This window comes from Tachysurus fulvidraco, chromosome 10 (genome assembly GCF_022655615.1).
Source record: "Tachysurus fulvidraco isolate hzauxx_2018 chromosome 10, HZAU_PFXX_2.0, whole genome shotgun sequence".
In the NCBI taxonomy this organism is placed as follows: domain Eukaryota; kingdom Metazoa; phylum Chordata; class Actinopteri; order Siluriformes; family Bagridae; genus Tachysurus; species Tachysurus fulvidraco.
In genome coordinates this window covers 4521308-4548470 of record NC_062527.1, presented here as the reverse complement: position 1 = coordinate 4548470, position 27163 = coordinate 4521308, and the positions used below count along the sequence as shown (strand labels likewise).

Here is a 27163-nt window from a genome sequence, read left to right as displayed (position 1 = left end):
TTATAGCATGTAGTAAATATGAATGTGAATGTGACTTTTCCTATTCTGTCACACAACAAAGTGGCTTAAAGATGGCTACAGTATATGCTATAAAACATGCTATGTCTCTGTGGCTTAAAGATGGCTATATGCTATAAAACATGCTATGTCACTGTGATGTAACTCGCTCAGGGATCTGTCTACATATCCACATCCAGGCCCACCCTGGAAAGCAAGCCAGTCTATTGCAGGACACAATCACACACTCACATACAATCACACTCACCAATTCATCACTAGGGACAATTTAGAGATGTCAAACAGCCTACGAAGCATGTCTTTGGACTGGGGGAGGAAACCAGAGAACCCAGAGCCAACCCCTTAAGCAAGGGGAGAACCTCAGGGAGTTTTTCCCCAGTAAATGTAGTGTTGTTTTCCATATGTTATCGTGCCTAGTGCTTTATGGTTTTGACCTTGGTTTGATGTTTTGATTTCTGATCATACATTTAGTTTTGATAATTGTATATATGAAAATATAGGTTCCTTAACCATGACCATCGTGCTCCAGAGTTCATCTAGTAACAAGCTTTTGTATTTAGTTTAGAAGGAAAGCATCACCTTGTCTTCCTGCTCTTATGGCTCTCTCTCTCTCTCTCTCTCTCTCTCTCTCTCTCTCTCTCTGGGTCAGGGACACTTGACAATTAGGGAAGTCTATTTTTCTCATCCATGCTTTAGTCTCATTTGTTCGGTTTCTTTGTCTTTTTGTGAAAACTTTAGGCGTCTTTTTAAAAACCAAGACGAGAGAAAGCAACTGTGCTAATGAAAATTCTGCTTCCTTTCCTCTGTGCTAAAAATTGCATAATTTTCTCATTCAGTCAGCAGTGCAGCTATGGGTTTTGTCCATAAAGACAGGCTGGATCTTCTTAACACTCAAAGTGTGTGACATTCTTAACAAACTGCAAAGGCTAGCAAACATAACTGGAGCAGACGGTTGTCCTGGCTTGGTGTCATGTTCAGAGAGAATTTAGAAAGCTAGCTTGAACATCAGTAAAATTAAGAAGGTATTCTGAAGAAGGCAAGTAGGGAATATATCATGTTGAGGGAGAATCCTCCTCAGAGCATGTCATGTTTGGAGATCCTCTCACCACGTGACCCAGTGATGGGTTATAATATCTATGTTCTGCAGTGTCCATTTGTTGAGGTTTACATTTAAACTTCAAAAAATATGTCTTGCTAGGCGAAGCTGCGACATACCGACGGTGCTTACGTCACGCAACTCTCTCGACGTAACAACTATTTCAACACCGCACTGAGTATCCTGACAATATGACGACTGAATGATAACACATTAATAATCAACAGTCACGTGAAGCACGTGAAGGAATAATCAGAAAGCAGAGACGGTAAACAACACAACACAAACACAAGTACACAAGTACTCAGTTAAACAAAACACAACCATCTACAAACAAATAAAAATTGCAGACATCATTAAATAAACAGTATGCAAATTAAATGAACAAAACACCAACAGAGAATGTTAAAGACTCCACAAAGGGAAGCATCAGCACTCACCATGAACTGCACGTTGTCGAAGCCGTTGGCCAGCAAGTGGTTCTCGTATTGGACGAGGCCGATGTTGTCGAGCCACTGACCCACGGACTGCACAGGGCAGCGCGGCCCTATGAGTGGGTGCAGAGGGAGTCGTTTGAGCAGTGAGTAGCCATCCACGCGGTAGCAGCGGCAGTCCGGCTGCGACAGCTGGCACTGCCACATCATGTTCCGCGCAAAGTGGCTGTCAAATGATCCCGCCATGCTCCCGAAAACAAGTAGCAAGAGAGAGAGCGAGAAAGAGGGTGGATAATAAAGGGAGTATGGAGATAGATATCAGAGAGAGAGAGAGGGAAAGAAGCAAAGAAAATGCAGCAGAGTGGTGAAAAAAATACCAAGAAAGAAAACAGTGGTGGTGGTGATGGACAAATAGAAATAGAATAAAGGGGGAGGCAGAAAAACAAAAAACAGTGAGAAATGAAAGAAGAGGAAGAGAGTCTGAAAAGAAAAAAACAGGAAGGGGAAAAGAAACTGACAGAGATAAGTAGATGAGAAAGATGTGGTTGGAAAAAAAGAGGAGACTGTGGTGGGTGAAAAGAGAAAAGAGGGAGAAGGAAGAAAACAAGGAGAGGAAAGACAGAGGGATGGAAGGGTAGAGGGAGAGGAAGAGAAGAGATGTCCTCTGTGAAGAAGTGAGGGTCAGGGTCCAGAGATAAAAAGAGGCATGCTGAAGGATGGAAATCCCATCCACGCGGAGAGCACTGCGGCGCTCTGAGCTCTGCTTCTGTTCAGCTGTTGCTCCTTCTCGTTGTGCCGTGCTGTGTGTGTGTGTGTGCGCGAGAGAGAGAGAGAGAGAGAGAGGGAGAGAGAGAGACAGACAGAGAGAGAGAGAGAGAGAGAGAGAGAGAGAGAGAGCGCAGCTTGCCTGGTAGAATGCTCTTTATCAACTACACCCACACTCATCTGTATGCTTCTGCAGCCTGCTCCTCTGTGCTCCCCCGCTCTATCTCTCTCAGTCTCTCCCCTCTGTCTCTCTCTTCTTCTCTCCCTCCCTTCCGCTTCTCTCTAGCTTGCTCTGTGCTTCTCAGTAGCTGTACCTCACATTGCTGATAATAGCCATCAGATCAGCAACGGCCTCTTTGTCTGTGTGCAAAGCTGCTGCAACTTCCTCCCACGCGCTCACACACACACACACACCCACTCACACACACACACACACACACACACACACACACACACACACACACACACACACACACACACACACACACACACACACACACACACACACACACACACACACACACACACACGCACAGGGGGTGTTGGTAAGTGTTGCATATAATGGCAGCATAAATAGCAATTTCTAAGAGTGGAAAGTGTAATGAACAACTATTAGAGGAAAAGATTGCAAAAGAGATGAAGATTAACAAGGACAGAAGAGAAGAGAAGAGTAGAGAGAAGAGGAGAGAAGAGAAGAGAAGAGAAGAGAAGAGAAGAGAAGAGAGATGAGACAAGAGAAGACACAAGAGAAGACACAAGAGAAGACACAAGAGAAGACAAGAGAGGAGAGGAGAGGATTGAGGACAATAGATGAGGAGAGGAGGTAAATGAATAGGAAAGGAGACAAGAGAAGAGAGGAGAGGAGAGGAGAGGAGAGGAGAGGTGAGGAGAGGAGAGGAGAGGAGAGGTGAGGAGAGGAGAGCAGAGAAAGATGCTCTTGAAGATGTCGGCTGAGATCCACCTCATCACTGCTCTGAGATAAACTTCTCTCCTAACAACCTTAAACTTCCTGTCTCTGCATTCCTCACTGTGACTGTGGCAGGCAGTAGCTCACTGTAACCATAGTTACATTGCAAAAAAACCTCCCTACTGTGGCAGAGCTGAAGAAAAAGCTACATTACAACACTGCAGAGACACACACCATCACAACACCACACACACACACACACACACACACACACACACACACACACACACACACACCTGTGTGGTCTTCATCATTCTCCTTGAGCTCTGTCCCGATCCCAGCACCAATGGAACTCATGATTTTATCAATCTAAGGAGAGAAAAAAGAGCAGGCCGTGTTTACATAATCAAATGGTTTTCTTTTGTCCTAAGCCTTGTACACATCCCTCTTCCCCAGGACAATCCTGCCCTGGCATCTATCACACCGTTATTCCCAGTATCCCAATTCTAATCCACCCTCCTCCTACTCCAAACTCCATAATTATAGGTTGGAGACATAAGAAAAAGGAGTGACTTCCCTTCTCTCCCCGGACCAGACAGAGGGACCAGGTAATTATCGTCTAACAGCTCTATGTGAAAAGGGCAGCTTTAGAAAAACAATTCACCATTCTTCATTTCACTGCGTTTGAATGTTGTTGATGAGCGTGTCCTTATTAGACTGGAGTGTAATTCATTGTGTGGATGGATACTGCACCGTGCACACACACTCATTCACACCTAGGGGTAATGTAGCATAGCCAATCCACCACCCAGACAGTTTTGGAGAAAAAAAAACTAGAGAACCCAGACAATAATCCCATCCCTGGAGCTACACACAATACGTCAGCTATCACATCCCAACCTATCAATGATGACCGACCACCAACTTTATTTGTTAGGCAATATTTGTCTGAAGACAAATAATTATTTTTCTGAAGACAAATAATGCGTGTATTGAACATGTAGTGCTGATATCGGTCACGGGCAAACTTCAGCACTAATTGGTAAAAGAAAGATTGATAAAAGAAACTGAAAATTTAAAAGCTCACAATTCAATTCAGAATTGGAGTAAAAGCTGTGTAGGTGCATCAAATAAAGTGACCATTAAAACACAGTGTGTTTAAAAACTCCAGCAATGCCACTGCATCTGATTTAACCATAGCAGCACAACACAAACACACACACACAATGTTACTATACGCATACGTGTTATCTGCAGCACCTTCTATACACAGCATATAAATGTTCTGTCACATATACTGCAAAAAAAAACAAAAAAAAAATATTTTACAGTAATATACAGCAAGCAGGCTTTCCAGTAGAGTACTGTAATTTCTCAGACAGTATAAAATGATCTCCGACTAAGTAAAAGGTCAACAGTCTGGCTCAAGGACCCAACCAGAGAAATTTGGCAGCACTGGGATTTGAACATCCCACCTTCTTAACCACTGAGCCACCATAAGACGTGTAACTCGCTCGCATCGATCACACTACTCAATTAGTTTGCAGTAAAAGATGTTCTGCTCAGACTGGTTCTAATGGCTCGGTGGTGAAGGCTTTGCGTTACAGAGCAGAACGTGTTCAAATCCCAGCATTGCCAAAACTGTTTCGGACCTTAAGCTAGACCCTTAACCTTCTTTAGTCTCATAAAAACAACGATGATACAATAAACAATACGTTTTCCACAATCGAACTTTTTTTTATCCTCACTGTCAAATTATAATGTAAAAAAATGAACCTAAAAACATACCTTTTTTTTTTTAGATCAAACACAAAGAACAAACTTTCCCTCACCTAGTACCCAAGTGTGCACACATGAGCTAATACTTTGCTGAAGCACCTTTTGATTCTATTTAAATCAAGCCCTAAAGCATGACTGTCTCACTGAATTCTTCAGTCGATAACACATTTTGCCACATGGTTTGTGTGATTAATTGATGTTTTTTGTGCGAAAGGGTTTCTCTCTAGCCGTCCTACATCGTAGCCCAGTCCACTGTTGTCACATGCAGAGATTGCTCAGCACTCATCAGATGTTCCTGCAGTTTACTTGGCAGCCTCGATGGTTAGTTTTTGTCTTGTCCTATTAACATTTTCTCTATTTGTTCATAATGAGAGTTCTTTAAGATGCTCTAAGGTACATCTATTGGTTTAAAGAGTCTTTTATACCCCTTCTTTTTTATTCTAAGCACAACTGTAAAGCTCTTTGTGGATCATGGCTTCAGCAGTCATATGAAACAAAGAAGATGTAAATAAAGTCCTACAGAAACAGATGATCTTTATCTGAGATGAATCAGAACCATCGTTATTGACGACCTCTGGATGATACTGTAATTACTGTTAAACATGTAAGTGACTCTGATTGGTTCATTAGTTCATAGCCACACCCACAATTCTAAAGCACTGTGCACACTTATGCATCCGGGTTGTTGTTCTTACACGTTTAATTTCACACAGAGGCTGAAAAAACTTGTCACAGGACATCTTTGTTTCATTTGTGGTTCTACATTTTAACAGGGACGTGTAAACGTAAACGTTATGGTACCACACTTACCGTTGTAGTTTGTACAATTACAAAACAAAGCTAATTTCTGCTATGATTTGTATGTGCATAGCATCTTTTAAATCATTCGTTTCATTCTTTGACATTGATTCTTTGATCGGTAAGTTAGAAAAAAAGAAGAAACATCAGAGTGTAATTTGAACAGTGTTTTTAAATAATCTTCTCTAAATGACTGTATGAAATACAGAAAAGGGCCTCGATAAGAGTAAGAGCTCCCGACTGACCAATCAGATCCACTCTATTATATTCCAACCTGAGACATTATAATAAAATGGCTTATAACTAACTACAATACAAAGCATGTTGTCTAAGAGAACAGCTTCAGCTTCTTAGTGCACCACTATTCAGTCCCTCCAGGATTTTGCAGGTTTGCAATTGCCAAAATAAGCTACATTTTTGCAGCAGATTTTTTTTGTTTACAAGTTTTTTTTGTGCTGGAACTTGAATTTCGTAAGATTGCAAGCATCGGACTCTTCTCATAGACTTCTACTAGTAAAAACACACATATATTATGACTTTCTGTAAGTGACTCAGAGGGCTTTGGCGTCACACGACATGTCATGGCCCAAATCCGCAGAAGAAATTTTGAATAATCACACGCTCCTCTGATTTTGTGTTAACGTCTGTGATGGATCCTGGATGGACTGACTATATAAATGTCAGAAATAAAATGACATCGTGGGAGAAATGATGCTACAGCTAGTGAGAAATGATGCCATAACGTGACCATAACCAAATAAATTCATGAATTTAACATTCTCTTTTCTGTTAATCTGTTTGAGTCATTGATTGTCATTGATTGTTCAGAGCCAATTCTTTATTAAGTGAGAAATTTCATGGTGATCGATGGATGGAAGCCAGGACATGAATATCTACCACTTTATAGATTTACACAAAGTTAAGAACACCTGAGTTTATCAGATAAATACACAGGACTCAGCCGGGCCTGAGAATCTTAAAGAAGTTAAAGAAATGGCATCTAATGACGTTTTCTACTTTAATCTGTTTCAATCTGTTTGGTCTCTCTGATATTTACTCCTCATTTCATTAAAAATTCATCACTCAACATTTTCAGAAACTGGCTGATGACTCTACGTGCTGTTTTGCTTTGGTTAAGAGATATGAATGAATTCTTTATTATTTTCGGTACACAGTGATTCATTAAGCTTGATTACGAAGTGAATCTACATGCATACCGACAAACATGGAAGAAAACCTTTTAAGCCATGAAAAATGTATAAAACAAATGAATAAAACTGTGATTATCGTGTTATATAGTAATGTAGTAATAAGTAATAAAAGGATAATGAATGTGTTATTACCTCCTCCCACTCTGCTGTGAAGGAGGGAGTCCGCTCAAGTCTGGTGGGACTGTTTTGCCCCCGAGAATTCCGCTTTTCCTCCTCGATGGGAGACGCCACCACCAGGTTGGAATCAGACTTGGAAAGACTTCTGGAAAGCTGGAGATCAGGCACATTTTTGGACATTCCTGTACGCATTCTTCCAAGAGTGCACGCTCTCTCCTCGTAGCCCCCAGCACTGTTATTCCCCCCTTCTCCACTCCTGTTCACTTCGTTCTTTCCCTGCACAGATGGACTCTGGTTGACCCTTGTGTGGAAGATGGTGCGATACACGACCTGAGGTTTAGGTTCTTTCTGGATCTTCGAAGCAGGGAACGGTGCGGCGTGATTGGGTGCGAGCAGCAGGTTGCCGTGCCTCTGTGGAGGATCTTTGTGCACTTTGCTGTACAGCTGGTACGGATTATCCGGGAACTCGCAGGCTGGAGAAGAGCCGTGCAGAAGGCCAGCAAACTGCTCTGGAACACGGCTCTCTCTGCGATTGTCTTTCAGCGCTGTCTCCCTCTGCTCCACCACCTCATCTATGACCGAAGAAGTTAAAACATTTTTGGTCACACACATTGAGTATAAATAAAGAAAGAATTAATAAACACTTATGAGTATAAAAGTATGTGTATAAGTTTATGTAAATGCCCACATTAATGAAGAAAAATATAAATTAATCAATTAATAATAAACAAACAAACAAATAAAATAAACTAAGATAAAAAAAATACTTCTTCAAGAAAGTAAGAAGGAGAAGATAAAAGCTGGAGCCAAAGAGTGTGTGTGGAAAAAATGAGAGAATCTTGTACGAGTGTGTGTCTGTCCTCATGTGTCCTAAGAAAGAAAAGTTCACTAAAAGCATCTGTGCCCATGTGTATTTAAAGAGGTTAAAATATTGCATAATCACATATGCAGAGTGCCAACAAACCTCAACTCTAACAGCTTGATGAGTTCACTCAGTCATAATATATGATGAAGCTTTTTATACATTCATTATAGGGATTATTTATTATTATTTATTAATTCTAGTTCTAGTACCTGTAAGTGTCGGTAGAGTTTCACTCTATTCCCAAGTGACTCACACAACCGCTTATTAATCAGCATAATGCATATCAAATTAATCACGCTTACTGCTTGCCAGTGACACCTCGCTGAGATTTAATGCTCACATGCCAAAGCAGTAGAAGCAGAAGAATTCTAGTATGAAATATTGAAATATATTCGAAGACCCAGCATTTTCCTGTCTTTTTATTTATCCACACATTATAACTTTCCTTTTTTATAAACATAACTTACTTTAACATAAAGTGAAAGCCAGGAAAGAATTGAAAGTCATGGGAAACACAAAGAATGTTCATCTTCAGACAGGCAGAAATAGCAGGCAGGTGTTACTAATGAAATGCACTAGATAGGTTAGTCATCATGAAGTGTGGCTAGCTCTATAAAAGCAGAATGTTTGGCAGGTGTTCTCTGTTCTGGAGCAACAGAGTGTGAGTCTACATCATGGCAAACAGAAAGGACGTCAGACATGACCTCAGAGAAACAAAGACAAAATACGTGTGTATGAACAAGAGAGAGGGAAGTAGAACAGTGAGGTTACAGGGGGCTGAAGTCAAGAAGGTGCGAGTATTTGGGGTCAACCATCCAGTGTGATGGGAAGTGTGGGAAAAAAAGGTGGAGAGGCGAGTACAGGCGGGTTGGAGTGGATGGAGGAAAGTGTCAGGAGTGTTGTGTGAGAGAAGAGGGTCAGCAAGAATCAAAGGAAGGTGTAGAAGACAGTAGTGAGAGCAGCTATGGTGTAGGGGTTAGGGACTGTAGCAGTGAGGAAAAGACATGAGGCAGAAATGGAGGTAGCAGAGATGAGGATGTTGAGGTTCTCTTTAGGAGTGACGAGGATGGACAGGAACGATTAGGAACGAGCACATCAGAGAGACAGCTCAGGTTGGATGTTTTGGGGACAGAGAGGTCAGAGAGACTAGATTTGGACATGTACAGAGGAGGGAGATGGTTATATTGGTAGAAGGATGTTGGAGATGGAGCTGGCAGGTAAGAGGACAAGAGGAAGGACAAAGAGGAGAAATATGGATGTGTTAAATGAGGACATGAATGGAATTGGTGTAAGAGTAGAGGATGCCGAGGATAGAGTTCTTGGAAACACATGATTCGCTGGAGCGACCCCTAACGGAAGAGCCAAAATTAGATGAAGAAAAAGTTATCAAGAAGGGTTATACGGTCATCTCCAAAAAAAATAAATAAACAAGTACAGTAGGAAGAAGACTTTATTATGGACACACATATATCACAGCACAGAGGAACTCTTTTCTTAGTATATTCAAGCTTTGGAGGTTGGGGTCAGAGCACAGGGGCAGCTATGATGCAGCAACCCTGAAGCAGAAAGGGTTGAGGGCCCAACAGTGGCAGTACTGGGGCTACAACAACAACCTTCTGATCAACAAGCAGGAACACTTTGGAAACTGGGAAACTTTTAGTTGTAGACAATGATGAACTCCACTTTGTACATTGATATTCTTGAAACAAATGTGAGGCCTTCAGTCCAGCAGCCTAATCTGGGTCTTAATTGTTTTACGTAACAGAACAGAGATCCTGAACACAATAACTAATCAACAACAAATCAACCTCTGAATGCCTGAAGAATAAAAATATCAAGATGTTGGAATGACCAAGTCAAACTCCAGACCTCAACTCCATTGAGATGCTGTAGGAGGATCTTCAGAGCTGTGCACAAACAAAAGCCCTCAAACATCCATGAACTGAAGCAATGTTGTAAAGAAGAGTAGGTTAAAATCTCTCCAAAAGAATGTGAGAGTTGGTAAACTCCAATAGAAAACATTTACTGTTATTGTTGCAAAAGGTGTTTCTATGTGTTACTTACTTACTAAGGTGTACTTATTTTTTTCCCACCTGGTTTCTTAATGTTGGTTTAATGTTTGGAATGAATGAACAAAATCTGTTGTGTTTTACAGTTGTCTCCTGAGGTTATATACTTTTTTGTGACGTTGGCGAGAACACAATTGTTACCTCAGACCCTGATAAATAAAATTATAGAATTGAGGTGGGTTTGATTTACTTTTTCCCATGACTCTATTAGCTTTATTTAAATGCATTTCATTTATTTTAGTCCTAAGCTGTTAATTCGTTCATGCTGCATGGATGAATTCATGCAATGACTGAATGTAAAATTTACACATGCATCAGTTTAAGGTTTAAAGGCAGGGTCTCCGATTTTTGAGAAATGCTTCAGAAAACTGATTCGGGCCGAAAAAAAACAAACAAACAAACAGACGTGTAGCCAATGAGCAGAAAGGCTCATCAATATAGGCGGAGAGAGTGTTCAGTGTGACATTAGCAGAAAGCGGTTTTAACATTGACATGGAGGATAAAAACAAAGAAAGAAAGCGAAGAAAGACTTACGATAAGGCAAGAAGTAGGACGTGTTAATATAGGATCAGCTTTCCAGCGCTGGAGAGAACTGAAGGAGCAGGAAGTTGGCCACATATTCACAGATTGGAGTTTCCCGAGTCAATAACTCCTGATCAAAACGCTGTTACTACACAAATAACACCTCTTTTCTATCGTAGTAATGTAGAGAGGCAGCTACAACCGCGTTTTGTGTAGTAGCAGCGTTTAGCTCAGGAGTTATTGACTCGGGAAACTCCGACCTGTGAATATGTGGCCGACTTTACTTAAGACGCCGAGGCGCTTTTTTCCTTCTCGATAGGTGAGTAACGTTGGTTTTGCTTTGTTACACAGAACTAATATATGCCTTTGTCCTTTACATGCTTATGCTTGTGTGTCATTTTTGCTTGTTGGTTTATCTGCAATTGTATTGTTCTTCCCTTCAGCTGGGATAAAGTCACATTTCTTTCCATTCGTTACCTGGGTTGCGTATGTACTGAATGTGTGGGCGGAGCTATCAATACAGGGGTGGGACCCATTTGGGTTAGGGGCGTGTTTGTTTTGGTGATTTTATATGTCAACTTTGGCTTTCAACAACGGAGACCCCACCTTTAAGGTGCTAAAATCTTACTGTTGATGTCTTTCACCAGCAACACATCAGTTAATTTGGCTAACCCACAGCTAACAGTCGATTTAGCATTATGGATTTGTTGACAAGACTGATTTCAGTATATAAGGATATTTTCTTCACATATTTTACAATCTCTCAGTTTTCTGCGCTGGACAAGTCAGAGCAACATGTGACCGGCGTGTGAAGAGAACAGACGCTTGTACATGTGTTTTACTCATAAAGGCCAAGTGATTGTGTGGAGCAATGCGTGTTGAGTGGATCCCAGAGAACTGTTCTCGTAAGGTAAGGACGGATGAAAACAGCAACACAGAATGGTTCTCAGAAGAAGAAACGTGGACACTTTGTCCCAGCAGTAGTGCTACACTCAAGCTTTGATATTAAAGACCAAACTACAGCACAGCAGAAAAGGAGAGAATGATAGAGGGAGGTAAGTGATGAGATCCCTCACTACTGAAAGTCCACCGGCTGAGATTTAAAAAACAACTTGGGATGTGGTAGCATAGTGGTTATGGTGTTGGACTACTGATCAGAAGGTCATGAGCTTCATGAGTCCCAGGACCACCAAGCTGCTGCCCCTGGACTTCTGAGCAAGGCTAAACATGAGATGTACGCTTCTCTGGATAAGGGTGTCTGCCAAATGTAAAATAAAAAAACACTTATTTAATGTACAGCATTTAACAGACACCCTTATCAAGAGCAACTTATCTCGTATATACTGAGGGTTTAGGGCCTTGCTTAGGGGCCGAAGAGTGGCAGATTGGTGACCCTGGGATTCAAGCTCATGAACTTTCATGCTCAAGTCAAACACCTTAATCACTAAGCTACCACGATACTCTACAACAGCTACAACCAGCCTATGCGATTGATTTATATAAGAAATCTTATCTGCGACATCTATCTATTCTTATACAGAAGTTTGCTTTTGTTCTTAATCTTCTGCAGCACCATGTACTGTATTTGACCATTCTTTGAATGTGAACACGTCTATTTCCGACATGGGGTGTTACTATTAATAACTAAATAGCGTGCTCCTGTTTCAGGCATCAATATCTACACTGAATTGGTTTTAAATCAAAAAGAACAACCTTGCATCAGATCATACCAGTGAAGGTCTTGTTCGACAAAGCACTAGTAGCTCCTACATGATCACATGGACCATATTGTATACTGTAATATTTAATCTGCATTTTAGCCTTGAAGATTGTAAAAACTAAATTTTACAATTGTAAAGTGCATCTGTAGAAAGTGTTCGTGTGTGTGTGTGTGTGTGTGTGTGAGAGAGAGAGAATGAATAATGCAACGGCTTTAATTAACTAGAAGAAACAGGAACTCAAACTGATCATCTGATAAAGTCAGGATTACGTAACCCCTGTGTTAGTGTAAGTATCGGTATGCGATCTGAAGTGTAAAACAGAAAATGTGAAAAGGGATGTGATGAAATGGAAATATCAGGGTAATTGAACATCTCTGTAGTACTTAAAGCTTATACCGGAAACACTGACAAGGAGGTGGGAATGCCTGTGGATCCTGGAAGATGCCATACGGAACTCGTCACATTTTGGATTAATTCAGCGTAGTTAATTCACTTACTAGAATGTTTTTGTGAGCTGGGAGCAAACCAGTGACGGCACATGGATGAAACTCAACAAAGACTGGGATGGCAAGTGTTACCATGGTGCTTTGTTACTATGGAGACTCTTGCATGTGTAGTACGAATGGATAAAATCACAGGTGCTCAGGTACTGTAGCATACAGACTGCAAAGCTACAAAGTGGAGAGAAATCGTAGACGTCTTCGTGTTTGTCTTCAAAACGGTGACGTGTATCATCAGTGTTATAGATTTAACATGTGAACATATATGTATGTTGATGACTCTAAAGCTAATACGCATTCACAGTGTAACTCATTTAAGGGTAAAAAGTGACGCCTTGTATACTAGTGATGCTGGAAGCGGCCAAGAGGAATTGGTGATTTTAGAGTTAAGGAGATTATCTGTAGTTCCTGAGTAGGAATTCTGAGGTGAAGAAGTTTTCAGATGTTGCTTTGTTTGATGGTGTTTTTAGCTTCTCTTCTCCTGAACTTTAAGAGTATTACGAGACTAAACCATGGTTTTGGTGAACCCTCTTTCCTGCTAATCACGGCATCCTGAAGCCTGGGGTAGATCGTAGGCCTTCAGGAATTAGAACAAGGGAAAGTATTGTATGAGAGAAGTGATCATTGTGGGACTAAACACAGTGCACCGCAGAAGTCGAATCTAAATCTGAAGTCAGTCTAGAGAGCAAATAGCAAGAGAGAGGTGAGGAAATGACTAATCTGAGACCTGGAATGAGAAAAGCATCAAGTACATTTCAACATCCCGTGACTGTGATGCCATTAATACGTTCATCCAGACGATATGGAAATATGAAGAAGTAAACATGGCCTCAGGTTCTCTGTGGAGTCTGACTGCAAAAAAACACACTTTTCAGCATTTCAGGTCTTTAAAAACGCCAGTGAACAACGGGGTGCATTTGAAGAAATGGAAGACATACACTATACGGCAAATAAACGGACAGGTCATAAACTGTACACACACACACACACACACACACACACACACACACACACACATGCAGAACCCCTGGAGGAATTGGGCCACTGATCCCAGTATCATCATCATTCACATAGTAAAAGCAAGAGCAGAGCAACACTATAGATCAAGTCACACTGCTGCAAAAATAAAATGAAATAAGATGACGTCTCTGCACAGGAGAGTGTGTGTGTCTAATCTGATACGGTATACGCTCTTTTAGCACAGTCACCACTCTGCACTTCAACAGCTCTCACTCCCGGACTTGATTTTAAACTCCTACCTTAAGTCATGTGGTCAGAAGCAGTCGAACAGCTATCCACAGTTGTGGAGAAATGAGCTGAAAAGGAATGTTGTTTCAAGCTAAAAGGCATCACACACACACACACACACACACAAGCACAGACACACACACACAAAACATGTGACTTGTGGATCTGAGAAGTTAAGGCATATTTACTCCACATGCTCCAATGCGTACACACACACACACACACACACACACACACACACACACACACACACACACACACACATACTTGTCCTATCATGTAAAGACATTTCCAGAGTAAAGTGATAAGTATGCTGATAAGGATTCACTTATCCTGAATATGAGGATATGTTTGAACTCATACAGCCACTCCAGCTGAAGCCAAACCTCCCTCGATCAGCAACAACACATAGAGACAGAGGAGACAGATAAATATAGAGAGAAAACATCAGTGATTCATAAATAGACTTGGAGAAAAAGAGAAGGATTTCAGTTCTGAGGGGAAAAAGGAATATAGAAGAGTCAGTCCTCGCTTTATCCACAGCACACAGACGGATGGCTTGTTCTGCCACTGGATTACAGGTCACATGTTTAATTGCTTGTTAACAAATGTTTGCTCTGTCGTGTCCAACTGTGGCAACTTCCTGCCAAAAATAGGGCCAGCGAATCTCTTAAAGTCAGATAGCCATGGAAGTGTGAAAGTGCTGACCATGGAATATAGAAAAACAACAGAATGTGGGTGATTTCAGGCCGTGTATGGCTAAAAGACCAGCACAAGACCCAGCTTCATTTGCACATCACTCCTAGGTACTTAAACCCAGAAAAAACATCATACCAGTTAACCCTTTAAAATAACAAACCAGATAAATCAGTGAGAAAAGCAGGACAGGAAAAAGCTGAACCTCCTGGAGGTACTACTGTGTGATGGAGGTCCTCTGGCACTGCAAGTCAACAGGAACCATAATGTTTAAGACCCAAAGGTCAGTATATACTGTATGAAACTCACACCTGGATGGTTTTGTTTTATAACCTGAAACTGTGCCATGAGGGTAAGGCAAGCTCCGGACTGTGAGCAGATTACAAGCTGGGAGATGATACAGCATGTCATTGTGCGCATATTGCTGAGGAAGAATCACTGATTTACCAAACAAACCTTCATACAGCCCAGTTATTAAGGATCTCCAAGTCCTGAATTAAAAATCTTCAGTTTAGACATTACTTTTAACTCTAGAACTACAGTCGTACCCTAAATCTTAACACGTTTGCTACGTTTACACATACAGAAAGGGAAAATGGTTAGAGAGTTCGACTCCTAAACCCTAAGGTTGTGGGTTCGAGTCTCGGGCCGGCAATACCACGACCGAGGTGCCCTCGAGCAAGGTACCGAACTCCCCCAAATGCTCCCCGGGCGCCGCAGCATAAATGTCTGCCCACTGCTCCGGGTGTGTGTTCACGGTGTGTGTGTGTGTGTGTGTGTGTGTGTTCACTGCAGTGTGTGTACACTTTGGATGGGTTAAATGCAGAGAAGGAATTCTGAGTATGGGTCACCAGCTGTACGTCACGTCACTTCACGTCATGTCAGCAACGATCCTTCGTTTTCAATAAGAGATGGAGACTTCCGGCAACATGAGCCACAGCAAGCCTTGGTGACTAGATGTTTGCGTGTCTCTACTGACAAAAAAACTTTATGCAAACATGGAGCGAGTCGGTGCATCGGCTACTACCAATGGAATTAAAAGAGCACACATTGCTTCTCTTTCATCTCATATGATATAATGCAGATAAAGACTGCTGGATTATATATAAATATATACAATGTTTTATTTTAGCTGCAAAAAACCCCAAAAATGATCTGCTGGAGCTACAGTATGCTATGTGCACTCTCACTGAGGCCTACTCATTGGCATGACTTCATAGTGCAGCGACTGGAGACTGCATCTGGGAAAGGAGCTTTAGGCTTTTGCTTCAATTTATACTGTTATTTTATCCAGTAATTTCACTCTTAAACGCTAGCATAAAACTTTTAATCTGACTCTTAGCCCTAACTGTTATACTGTTATACTGAAGTTATACACTTACCTGTACGTCTAATCATTTTGCTAAAGACAGGAATGACTAGTTATTCTATAATCTTATCTATCTATCTATCTATCTATCTATCTATCTATCTATCTATCTATCTATCTATCTATCTATCTATCTATTTGTCATATACATTTTTTTTATAATATATTTAAGCTCCGCCCACTCAGTCAAATTACATCGTCATTGAAAAATTTTTCATGATCTAGCAATATGGAACACAAACACACATACATTCATAAAATTTTACACATTCACTCCTGTCCCTATAATATTACAGAGGAATCTCCCAAAATGTAATAGTTTATAATATAGTCATAATATAAATATATATATATATATAAAACAGTGCATGGCTTTTTCTTCATTAAACACTAAACATACTGTTCATTAAATGTCTTTCTCTTGTGAGCATCTCCATATTGAAATAAACATTCAAACCCTGATATCATGAAAAGTCTGCATTTTTGTATTAAAGTAAGTTTAGTATATAACATAATTAGGGTACACAAGGGTCATTATAATGGAAGCTTTCATTACAAGAATAAATGTAAGAATATCACCAAGCAACAAACAAAAATGATTAGAATTAAAAATCAGTATTGGGTCACTGAGAAAAAAATTTGGATATCAGAGAAATCGTTGGGTATCTGAACCTTTAACAATGATTTGAATTTGATTTGATAAAGTTAATATTTGTGAATGATGGGTAAAGCTCTAGGTTACTGATCAGAAGGTCAGGGATTTAAGCCCTCACGATCTTCCAATTGGGTGCCCAATACCGTAACCACTAGGCTACCAGACCCCCAGGCTAATCATGTCATTTTGAAATTGCTCTTCACCCGAAGTCTGGAGATGTGGAAGGCTAGTGTTTAAGGTATTGAAAGGTTGCGAGTTCGATTCCAGGACAAAAAAGCAAGGCCCTTAACCCTCCATTGCTCAGTTGTATTAAAAAAATCTGAGTTGCTCCGGATAAGGGTGTCTGCTAAATGCTAGAAATGTAAGTCTCTTGCTTTCCTTCGATTCCTACTTTCGTCATCAAGAGTCTACATTTTGGAATCTTACAGATAATTTGACTTGCAGCACATCAGTCCTAATACTATGATACCTGCAGTATGGAGAGCAATTATGATGGACCTCTCCTAATGAGCTTAGGTTGGACGGGTTCTGCCTCATACATCTCCATGCAGCACTCGTACACCTTTCTTTTCAGTCGAGAGTTACATAACGGTACATCAGCACTGTTTCACTTTCACCTATAGTGATTTCTATAAATAGACTAGCAGAAGTAGCTGTTTATACATGTGACTGTATCTTTGGACAGAAAACGCCGAAATAGCAGATGGGTAGATATTTATGTTTGGTGTTAAGAGATGGTGTAATGTTGAACAGGACGCAGACGGCAGGCTGATAGACTGTAATGTCCTCACACATTAAATCATTATTACGGGTGCATCGATTCCTGCACATATGAAAAATAAAGCATCAGAAGAATAGGAATGAGTTTCTCTGTTTGATGGCAGTTGCTATGACAACACTGGACCTTAAAATGTGAGAGAAAGAGAGAGAGAGAGAGAGAGAGAGAGAGAGAGAGAGAGAGAGAGAGAGAGAGAGAGAGAGAGAGAGAGAGAGAGAGAGAGAGAGAGAGAGAGAGAGAGAGAGAGAGAGAGAGGATGATGAAAAAAATGGCATGAACATGTAGAGGTAGAGGTAGTACAGACTCGTGCTTCTGCCCCATGAGCTCTTTACCTCTGGAGGTGACCCAACACCTCAGGGTTAATGCTGTCATGTTGTGAAGGTTGATTTTTACTTAACAAATCACTTCCCTACTCATGTTAGCTCAACTAATGTCATTCACCAGCAGACACCATTATTCAAGCCTCATATAACAATAAACAGGATTTAGGATGGTTTAAAACTTACTCAGAAAATTCGAATCTAATCCTTTTTCATATCTTATGGTGCACAGTGTTCAGCTTTTAAACTACACCAATTTAATCCAATTTACACTGAGGATCATGTCCAGTTCTTCCTCCATACAGTAATTATCATGTGGCTTCCATTAATATTCCCTCATTAGGTCTCTGGTGCGAAGACACAAAACACCCTTGACGTGAAGGGATACAGATGAGAGGGGGGGTTTAAGGGGTGACGCTATCCCTGAGGAATATGCCATGAAAGACTAGAGGAGATTCTGTGGGTCATTTCAAAAGCATCTTCTTCACAGTACAATGGAAGAGATGAAAGGCTGAAAAGGTCTTTGCTCTGTAGATGTGAGATTCAGCTACTGCTTATACCTGGTGCACTGTGTAATGAGTCTGTCTGGGTTTAACTTTGTTTCTGTCTGCTGTCATTCCCTGCTGTTAATTGTTGGCCCCGCCCACCTACTTGTTACCATGGATATTAATTGCACTCAATCTCTTCCCCAGGTGTTTTGTCCTAGTCTTCGATTGTCTCCACCTTGTGATTGGTTCTTGTTCACTATATCTACTCTCTGTGTCCACTTCCCTGGGGTTAGTCGTTATTTGGTGCAGTATGTTGTCTGTTCACTTCAATGTTCCTGTTTCCTGTCAGCTCTGTGTTCAGTCTTGTTTTGCCTGCCTGTTTGTGTACCTGTTTTTTTGTCATTAAATCTCCTTACTGCATTTGGATCCTCATTCGCCTTTGCCTCACCGTGACACACTGGAAGTGAATTTCTTGTGATTGAGATCGCATTCGCTAATCTGTCTAAATTTACCTTCCTGTCTGTGAACAGATCGAAAAATGAATGAATGAATAATAGGGTTGAAAATTAAACTAATTAGACAGATCTTTCTAAACAAAACACAACTTCAGATACAGGAATAGATGAAACTTTTTTTTTTCCTTGCCAGCTTCAAGGACTAGTACAATACAAAACATTTCATGGTGAGGACTGCCAAAATTCCCACCGCAACTACAACTCAGAATCCACATAAAAATGCTAGAAACTAGCTCATATATTCAGCCATAATTAAAACTAGAGGGTCAATTTCTTCTCCGTCTTTTCAGGGAAACAAGTTGACGATGGTGTGTGTTTCTGATTTGCTGTGTATTTCTATAAATGTGTGGTTTTAATATGCAGAACCTGGCAACCTTCTCACTTTATTAACATTGTTCAACCTACGTTTTAGATCAACTGCATTACTGAATCCCAGAATATAATCATATCTCTATCATATTTCTAAAAAAAAAAAAAAAAGATGCATTCATATGAGAACCTTTTTCTTCATAAAGACCCTACACAGTGATGCATATCTCTTCTAGAGATCCAAAATTAAAACTTTTATAAATCTTAAACATTTATCACTCATGATTTCTTTCATTCTTCAATCATCATTCTCGACTGTTATTTTGAAAAGAGTCATACAGGCATTATAATGAAACGCTGTTTAAAGAACTCATTTTGACTCACAGCAGGTCTGTAAGTGTGTTATAATGGATCCTAACAGTGTGTCCAGTGAACTTCTCTGAACTTTCTAGAAAGTATCAAGCTCGAAGTCCGATAAGAACTTATTAGATGGATATTAGACTAGTGTGAAGTTTAGCTTAAATAAGGAAAGACATTTATGTGGTGAAACAGTGCTGTCTTGCTAACATTACACAGACATTAGATGGACAGTTATCTTGCTTACATGAGACAAAAAAAGGAAGCTTTCAAAAAAGTTCCACACAGGCCGTCTGGGTCAGGAGGTGTTATCATTCGTGAATGAATAATGACTTTATTTTCAGTTCTCTCTCCCTCTCTCTCTCGCTCTCTCTCTCTCATGCACACATACTGTACACAGCATTAAACAGATACACATACAGGTACAGCCTTTGAAAGTAAAATGTAAACTATATAATCTGCTGTTTGGGCAACAAGAGAGTCACAGAGTGAGAAAGACTAAAGAGCAGGAGAGCAAGAAATAATAGCACCCGGAAAGTTTAAAAGAGAAAGAGACACAGATTTATCCTCAACAGCAGGGAAAGATGGAGACAAACCGCTACACAACACAGATCCTGAGACTGTACCTCACCTTAATGTGACCTCTAGTTTTTCTCTTCCTCTTTTCTCACTCACTCTCTCTCTCTCTATCTCTCTCTCTCTCTGTCTGTCTCCCTCTCTGTCTCGCGCTCTCTCTCTCTCTCTCTCTCTTGCAGAGGAGGGTGCCAGACGACATACAGACAGTGCTGGTGAATGGCGTCTGCCAGAATCTCATCATTACAGACATGACCGTCACCATGACTCCCACATCATGCTAACAAAAATCTGCTAGCAATATTAACTTCACACCCGCCCACGCTGTGCCCAAAGGAAATGACATACAGGAAGTGACATACCCTCTAAACCAGGGCATATCTGAACATCACATGTTTCACACCACTTACTCAACTTTCACGCATGTAAAAAAAAAATCGGTTGGTATTCTGTACAGTACTGTAGCATTAACACGTCTCTCGTCGCCACCTGCTGGCAACGTGACCATGACACTAAGAGAATGGCACAACAAGAGAACAAATGATTGGAACGCTCATCCTGGTTTCCCCCGACGATCTGTATGACATGCGAGTGGCTTTAATATGCACTTCTGTCATCTTACGTGGGTTTCGATGTACGAATTATGCATGCAGATGCTGCAGAAACGTTCAGAATAGCAAGAGACACTTTGAGAGAAACAAAGCATCGGTTTCATGCGTCATCATTAAACCTTTCTCCACAACATAAGCTTAAAGGATCACCTGATGCTCTCTCAGACAAACCTGTCCCTGTGTACATTCTTCACACAGGACTATAGTAAGGATTCTGATACTCTGAAATTCTGATATTCTGAAACTAAAAGTACACTGTTTAGTCAAAAGTATTTGCACCCCTGACATCAAATCAATACGTTTTTTTTTTCTCCAAACTGCTACCTTAAAGTCAGAAGCAAACAATTTTACAGAATGTCTCTGTGTTCTGTAACATTACAATTTCCTTTCACTGGAACTAAGAGAGTCAAACCAGCATGACAATGCCCCTGTGCACGATGCACAGAGTTCCATGAAGACACGGTGTGGAGGTTAATTGGAAGAACTCGAGTGTCCTGCACAGAGCACTGACTCTGACTCAAACCCCACTGAACACCTTTGATAAACTGTAAATGTATAGAGATTATTTTTAGCCCTTCATGAAGAAATTAGTCATATGTTGGATTCTCAAAAAAATCTTACCAGCAAGGAGACAGTCCTCAGCTGACCCAGTGGAGTAGTTAGCGGGACTGATGAGAGGACTAGCAGGTGGACTGGTGCTAAAGCTGGCATAGCCCAGAGACGAGCTCACCTCAGAGTGCTCACCGCTATGGTTCGGTACAGGCCGCTGTACATCTTGCGATGAGGAAAGAGACGTGCGCTGTTTGGGCTTGAAAAGAGAAGAATAAACATCAGCAGAACTGCAGCTAAAATACATTCCTCAACAAAATATAGTAAATTACTTAGACATTAAGACTAAGAGAGCACCTTGTCAGTTTTGCCTCTCGGTCACCTGTAAACTCAAAATAAATTAGTTATCTAGGGACAGAGAATTGCCTGTGTGTGTGTGCATGTGTGTGTGTGTGTGTGTGTGTTGTCATGCATGTCTGCACTTGACATGTGAACTAAATTTTATTTTTCATTACCTGTCATTTTGGGTAAGCACAGGTAGGACAGACAGACACACACACACACACATGTACATACTAGTAGCAGCATCATTTAACGTTTGGTTCAAGGCCATATAACGAGGACAACATTGGTGGCTATGTCGCGCGGGCGAACCCTCTCTGCTCAGCAGCTCTGAGTCACACCGGCTTGTTGTGTTTGAAAAACATGATGCGCCGCTGCTGCATACACAGACAGATTGGACCAAAACACCTGTCAGTGGGAGTTCATATGGATGTGCTGAGAGAGAATGAGAGAGAGAAAGATGAGGAAGATGACTGTGTCTGGTTGTATAACTACAGGAAGTCTTACATAAGGATCATCTTCACTTCCTGTTGCATCATAGGTGTCACATTAATTAATATGTGCCAAATGCTTGCTGAGTGAGTGCCACGTTTATGACACAACCTGCCTCACACAAACACACACACATAATATAAAATATTTCAATATTTTTCAGAGAAAGAAAAAGTCAGAATGAATGAAGCATCAAAATCTCACTTCTATGCACCATTCCAGAGCTTCTCCTGTCAGCTTAAACACCTCCATGTGCAGATATTGGCTACGCACGATCACTGTATAGAACTCATATTATATCATATTCATCAGAAGCAGGAATAGAGCTCGTAATTATGTCATTTTCACTCTTGTGAGCAGCAAAAAGTCACAAGCTGGCTAACTGTAATGATCAGTGAAATGTACAGTCAGTGTTATAAATTTAATGCGTCTAATTTAAAACTGAATGCGTCTAGATGCTGACTGGTCTAAAGCTGATACTTAAATATACACTATAACATAACTAGGAAAAGGAGGCAGACCTGCCTGACAATGTATTTTGAAACTGTTGGCGTATAAACCATACATCATCCAGCAGCAGGATCCCACGCTCTCATTGCCATGACCCAGGTTTCATTCACTTTAGAGTTAACTCATGAAAATGGGAGGGTTGTGTCAGGCAGGGCATCTGGCATAAAACCTGTGCCAAATCTAATATGTGGACCACACAATCTGCCGTGGCGACCCTGGACAGGGAGCACCCGAAGGAGGAAAAGAAAAAGATATATATATATATATATATATACATACACCACCTACTCAAAACTCCATTAGTGCATCTCAAACTGTGCTAGCTCAACATATGTGTCCTTGCATTGTGAGAAGTTGATCTCACGTATTAAAATACAGACATATACGGTCTAGACACCAACATTTTCTAAGTACATTCTGTCAGGTCTGTCCCCTTTTTCTAATCTAAGGTAATGTCTGTTCAGGGGTACACACAGACACAGCATTCAGCAAAACTGCCTACAATAAACTGAGCCAGTGCCATTCTTGAACCAAAAATAATATTCAGACTCAGCAATTCCTGGACTCTTTAAATCTGAAGCTGTACAAAATGTTACTGGTGGTAGAATTCCACTCAATTCACAAAAGCAGACTTGGGTATTTACCTGAATTAGAGGGATTTATTTAGTAACCACAGTGAAAATAATGGGAAGCGGTATGTATTTGAGTGAGTCGACTATATGTTCACAGTATGTCATAGTATGATGTGCTGAGTTATAGTACTCATACACTCCAGGATAACTCGTACATTATTCATTCACTGCCCCACTGCCTCATGCTGTAGCTGTATAGTAATTATGGCTATAAAACCCAGCTGTCCCTGTCTTCCATATTTCACTGACACTGCTGTACATGAGAATTAGTTTTCTTAGTAAAAATAAAGTGCGCTCCTTTGTGAGTGAGGTGTGCGTGGAATGAGCTACACAACTCGTCCCATGATAAGCTTCAACTCTTTGTTAGTTTGGATGCGTATCACTTATGTGTTTAGCAACAAAATCCATTGTCTCACAGTTCTGCCCCAGTAAGCAAGCTGTTCACATCAAGACACCTCTAAGGAAAGCTAATAATTCACAGCTGTAGTTGCTAATGAACCTGTAACACACACACACACACACATTGCCTTGTTTGTCACCTTAACATACAAACACAAACTGTCAGTATGTGATGGCTGTGTTCTGTCTAATGAGCCTGTCATGTCCAAATTAAGGTCGGTTAACAAACGCACCATGCTTGTTCATCTACATCACATGTCTTCCACACAAAACCTGACTCACTAATATCTTCTGCTAAATTATATATGTACCCATGTTCACATAGTGTGTGTGTGTGTGTGTGTGTGTGTGTGTGTGTGTGTGTGTGTGTGTGTGTGTGTGTGTGTGTGTGTGTGTGTGTTTTACCTGTGGTTGATATTTCGTGTGTTTATGCCTGATAAACTTTTATTTAGTAAAAGAGCTGAGAGTAAAAATTTATGAATTGCAATTATGGTAATTATTCTGTGAGCCCAAGGACTGCAGGGTGATGAATGCCATTAAGTCTCCCACTGGAACATACTGCACACAAAAGATCTCTTATACCACAGATGCTAATCCAGTCTAACTATACCCCGGAACACAGCTTCATGATTGAGAATCGTGACCTTCTATTTTACACTGGGAAGTGGGACTCTTTTTAAGCGAAGGATAACACATTAGCACTAGCATGCTTCTAGCCTTGGTTCTGCCATCTGTGCAGAGGGATTCCTGTGGCCTCTTTTCTAAGTCACTCTTTTAGTTTTTAGAGAGCATTAGCTTTTATATTAGCTCATTTAGCACAGCTGCCATGCAGCTCACACCAAGAGACTTCATAAACACCAGGGAAATTTTCCACACTGGAATAGAAACATCCAGAGCAATAGAGAAGTATTTGGAGCTAAAAGACAGTCATTTATGTTCATCTGACTTGAATTAGGTTGAATTAGTTTGGATGGATCAATGTGTTTTGTTCTGTATTCCAGCACTGCCTATAATGTGCAGACGGTAAGCTCTCATGTATATATACAGTATTAAGAAAAAGTATTTCCTCCCAAAGTGATTTACTAAATTTATTTTATTTTATCATTTGTTCACAAAAAGTGAATGCAACAACTACAGTACAGTATGTCTACATTTGGTCTAATTGATTGACTAATAATGTAATCACTTTTCAACAGAGGCTCAGTTTTAAAACTTGTGTTTTGTGTTTACTCCGGTTGTACTTGACTTATATTACTTTAAAGACAGATAAATCAGTAACTGATGAGCCATGAGAAACTCTAAGAACGGTATCTGTATCCTTTTTGGATTCAATCAGGGTCAGTTATTAGATTAACCCTGTAAGAGAAAGTGAAAAGTTGACAGCGTACATTCATCTAGCATACAGTCTAGTCAACCTTAGCACAGACTCTGTACCTAAAGACTTTACCATAATAATCAAACCACTGATATAATCTAACCTTGAACCTTATCAGCTGTCTAACTATAGGCCAATATCAACAATCTAAGAAAAACCTGTAGCACAGCAAACCAATAATTTTGTATGAATCACATTCAAGAAATCTGTCAGTCAGGATTTAGGGCCTAGCACAGTACTAAGAACAGCACTGGTTAAAGTAGTAAATGACCACTGGATCAGGCTTTGGTCTCATTGTTTGTGTTGTTTGGTCTTGTGGTACCACAGGTATGATATTATAGTAGCTTTATTAATCAGTAACCCTAAAGGCCTCTCACGTACATCAAATGAAACACTTAAAGCTGTTGTTGTGATTATTGAATCTTGTCTCTTGTTTGTCGTACATTATTGCAGGAGGTTTGCGGTTGAGTGCGTTTGTGAATGGAGGGTGACAGTATTAGATGAGCTGACAGTATTTTGCTGAACGCGTGTGTGAGTGTGAAGGTGACAGTATAATTTATTTTCTAACAGGAAATTTTTGCATGTTGAAATGCAACAACGAAAAATAAACCGTAATATCTCTCTCTCTCTCTCTCTCCCTCTCTTTCTCCCTCTCTTTCTCTCTCTCTTTCTCTCTCTCTCTCTCATGCCTGCCTCCTGGGTCTGAATTCTCTTTACAGCACCCCAGTGTCATGCTCATTTATATAATATTACAATACAATAGTATTTTTTATTTCAGAAAAGTTATAGAGTATAACAGAAGAGTTATAAGGCGCAGCACGATGCAGAATATCTACCTCATGTTTTTGTTATATTTAGTTAGGTTGCATTATGCTTCGTTGTCATGATGTTCCAACAGGTTCAGATCTTTGCTATCTTATCCACACTACTCACAGAGATTCTCAAACACTATTGATGATGTACACTAAATGCTATCCCACCAGAGTAAGGTGCAGGCTCTTTATTAGTAGCCAGAACAATGAAAATTGCAGCAGGGGGCGGAGCTTTTCTTACAATGCACAACAGTTAACGAAGAAACCTCCAAATAGTGTTTGGGACTCACCCACAGGCTCAATCCTTAAGTCTAGGCCAGTTGTTATGATTTCTGAATGAAAATAAAGCCATGCTAATTAATGTGTTTCAGTGTTTCTAGGGCATAATGGCAGGGTTAGCATAAGCAAAACCAACCTCCTGGTATTGGCCACACCCACTTTTGTTTTAACCCTTATTTCTGTTTGGAGCTTCCTTCACCTGATAAGCACTTGCTGCTGATTTGTATAGTACCACATGGATACCCTTAAAGCTGAAATATCCAATATTTAAATATCTTCATTACTCAGAGGATAAATTCCGGCTGGATGCCATAGATTTAAAGCTAGAATAAATAGAAATGACTCAAAAATGCTCATGCTGAACATCCTTTAAATACACACACAGTACCGTCTGAATTTATAGTAAACAGGTGTGGATGTGTAATGACTCATAACTAGCCACTAGCCACAGACACCCGGAAGACTCTTGAGAGAATCTGACAGTCTCAGGGTAGACAGTTTGGGTTTGCTCATTAGGAATCTAAATCTATATCCGGATATCTGTGAAGTTGTTTGTGGCAATATCCATTTGTGTTTGTGGCAATATCCATTCTTATAAGCATTAAATAAATAAAACTGTATTAAATTCAATTGAGCCTCACTGCATTATGCACGGGCTATTTTGTAAAAGGTTCAACGTAAATGTGATGTGGTAGCCTAGTGGTTAAGGCGTTGGATTACTGATAGGAGGGTCATGAGTTCGAATCCTAGGTCCATCATTCCGCCACTGCTGGGTCCCTGAGCAAGGCCCTTAACCCTCAATTGCTCAGTTGTATAAGTTGAAATAAATAAATAAAAATGTAAGTGACTCTGGATAAGGGTGTCTGCTAAATGCGGTAAATATAAATAACTGCTGCTTGTCTCACAGCAGGTAAATGTGTCTAGAAGGTAAATCATATATAATATGAACAGTCAGTCATATAAATCATATAAACAATCAGTCTCCATGTATTACTTAATCTTCTAGTGATGTTCTGTGTAAAATTCTACCAAAAGTTTTAAAATAGCTGATT

The 27163-nt window shown here is 40.4% G+C and overlaps 1 protein-coding gene across 7 annotated transcripts in view; it reads right to left on the bottom strand.

The window, feature by feature from the left end:
* anks1b (ankyrin repeat and sterile alpha motif domain containing 1B) overlaps positions 1–27163 on the bottom strand; it is a 184653-nt gene that overhangs the window by 49844 nt on the left and 107646 nt on the right. For 6 of the 7 annotated variants that reach the window (XR_007144055.1, XR_007144056.1, XM_027164006.2 and 3 more), the window contains 4 exons: positions 21343–21529; positions 7141–7697; positions 3517–3589; positions 1555–1661 (listed from right to left, as the gene is read on the bottom strand). Coding sequence is in view for 5 of the 7 variants with exons in the window: in XM_027164006.2 (XP_027019807.1) it covers positions 1555–1661; positions 3517–3589; positions 7141–7697; positions 21343–21529 (924 nt within the window). In the remaining 2 variants the exon portion in view is untranslated. Of the gene's footprint in view, positions 1–1554; positions 2437–3516; positions 3590–7140; positions 7698–21342; positions 21530–27163 lie in introns of those variants that run through there. The other variant, XM_027164011.2, reaches the window with a different exon arrangement.